The sequence below is a fragment of the Pelodiscus sinensis genome, unplaced genomic scaffold (genome assembly GCF_049634645.1).
Source record: "Pelodiscus sinensis isolate JC-2024 unplaced genomic scaffold, ASM4963464v1 ctg59, whole genome shotgun sequence".
NCBI classification, from domain to species: domain Eukaryota; kingdom Metazoa; phylum Chordata; order Testudines; family Trionychidae; genus Pelodiscus; species Pelodiscus sinensis.
Window position 1 is genome coordinate 405,222 of NW_027465846.1, and position 1,979 is coordinate 407,200.

At 58.9% G+C, this 1,979-nt stretch overlaps 1 protein-coding gene across 1 annotated transcript; it reads right to left on the reverse strand.

Moving 5' to 3' along the window:
- Positions 1-446: 446 nt before the first annotated feature.
- Positions 447-1,665, reverse strand: LOC142823722 (olfactory receptor 1f45-like). The gene has a single exon (XM_075914963.1). It carries the CDS (start codon positions 1,547-1,549, stop codon positions 551-553), a length of 999 nt encoding a protein of 332 aa, XP_075771078.1. The 5' UTR covers positions 1,550-1,665; the 3' UTR covers positions 447-550.
- Between the last annotated feature and the right edge of the window lie 314 nt (positions 1,666-1,979).

Below are 1,979 nucleotides of genomic sequence, written 5' to 3' on the forward strand. Positions count from 1 at the left end.
ACAAAGGCCAGGATTATAACAGGAATGGTGTCATTCGCCTCTGTTTGCACAAGCTGGGAATGAGCAACTAATGGACGATTCCCTGTTCCCTTTATTGCCTCTGGGACACGTGGCACCGGCCACGGTTGGAAGAGGATCCAGGGCCCACCCAATGTGGCTGCTCTTGGGTTCACATGCTTCACTCCCACTGATGCATGTTTGAGGCCCATAGATACAATATACGTGACTACAACAGGCCTCGGGGCTGATCTGGTGTGTCCGTGCCTTGGAAAGCAATCCTGAGCGGTCTCCCCATTCACTGGGACGACATGGGCTTTGCGGTCATGTGTGTGTGTGTGTGTGTGTGTGTGTGTGTGTGTGTGTGCGCGTGCATGTGTGCACATGCAGTTGGGAGTGTTCCAGCTGTATTGCTCACGTGTTAGTTCCAGCAGCCTCGTGTCTGAGGAGAAAAGAACCTGGGTGTCCTGATGGAGCTAAAGGAGACATTTCCCCAGAGACATCTTGGGTGGAAAGTCCGTGCCCGGTGCAGCGATGGAGCCGTGGGCTGGACTCACGCGCCCCGAGCCAGGACCTTCCTCCCTGTCCTCCTCAGGGCCGAGGCCACGTCCTTGTTCCTCAGGCTGTAGATGAGGGGGTTTAGGGCAGGCACCACGACGGTGTAGAAGACGGCCACCTCCCAGTCATGTCCCAAGGCGTGGCTGGAGGCCGGGCGGAAGTAGAGCCAGGTCACGGTGCTGTACAAGAGCAACACCACGGCCAGGTGGGAGCCGCAGGTGGAGAGGGCCTTGCGCAGGGCTTGGGCAGAGCGCAGGCGGGCCACGGCCACCCCGATGCGGACGTAGGAGGCCAGGATGAAGACGAAAGGAGCCACCACTACGAAGACGCCCTGGGTGGAGATCACCAGCTCGCTGGCAACAGGCCGGGTGCAGGAGAGGCGCAGCAGGGGCGGCACGTCGCAGAAGAATTGCTGCACGAAGTTGCCGCAGTAACGCAACCGGGCGGTCATGACGGCGTGCAGCAGGGCATGCGGGATCACCACGGCCCAGGAGGCAGCCACCATCTTGAGGCACAGGGACCGCGTCACCGTGGCAGTGTAGCGCAGCGGGTCGCAGACGGCCACATAGCGGTCGTAGGCCATGGCAGCCAGCAGGTAGATCTCCATGGTGTCCACAGCCAGGAAGAAGAAGATCTGGGCCATGCAGCTGGCAAACGGGACAGTCCGACGGTGGGTCTGGGCCTGCACCAGAGCCTGGGGCAGGGTGATGGAGGTGAGGACCATGTCCACCATGGCCAGCTGGCTGAGGAAGAAATACATGGGGCTGGCGAGCTGGGGGTCAGACCATATCAACACCAGCAGCACGGAGTTGCCAGCTAAGTTCAGCAGATAGGTGACCAACAACCCCCCAAAGATCAGCGGCTGCAGGTCCTGGCGTTCGGACAGGCCCAGGAGCACGAACTCGGAGACGGACGTCCAGTTGGCCTCGGCCATGGCGAGGGGCGGCGGCAGCACCTGAGCGGGGAGGAGCAGAGAGTTGGCAGCGGAGGCCATGTCTACACTGCAGGCTTCTTGCACAAGAACATTTGGCAGAAGAGATCTCCCGCAAAAAGTTCTTGTGTGTAAGCGGGGTCAGTGTGCAAGGGCACGTTCACACGGCCATGGACGCTCTTGCGCTGGAAACCCCTGTTGTCGGTCCACACGCGCCTTTTTGCACAAGAACGCTTGAGCAAACAGGCTTATTCTTTGTAGAAATAGGAATTACCCCTGCGCAAAAAGCCCTGTCGTCTGATGATCTACTGCACTTTTTCTTGCACAAAAACCCACTCGCAGTGTGGATGCTCCGTGAGTTTTTGTGCAAACACTCTGCAATGTAGCCGTAGCCGAGGTGATGCACTGACACGTGATCCCAGTCACCTGTTGGGAGCCAAGTCCCATTGGGAAATAGCTTAGAAGTTCCATCTCAATGTAAAGTGCCCCGCAG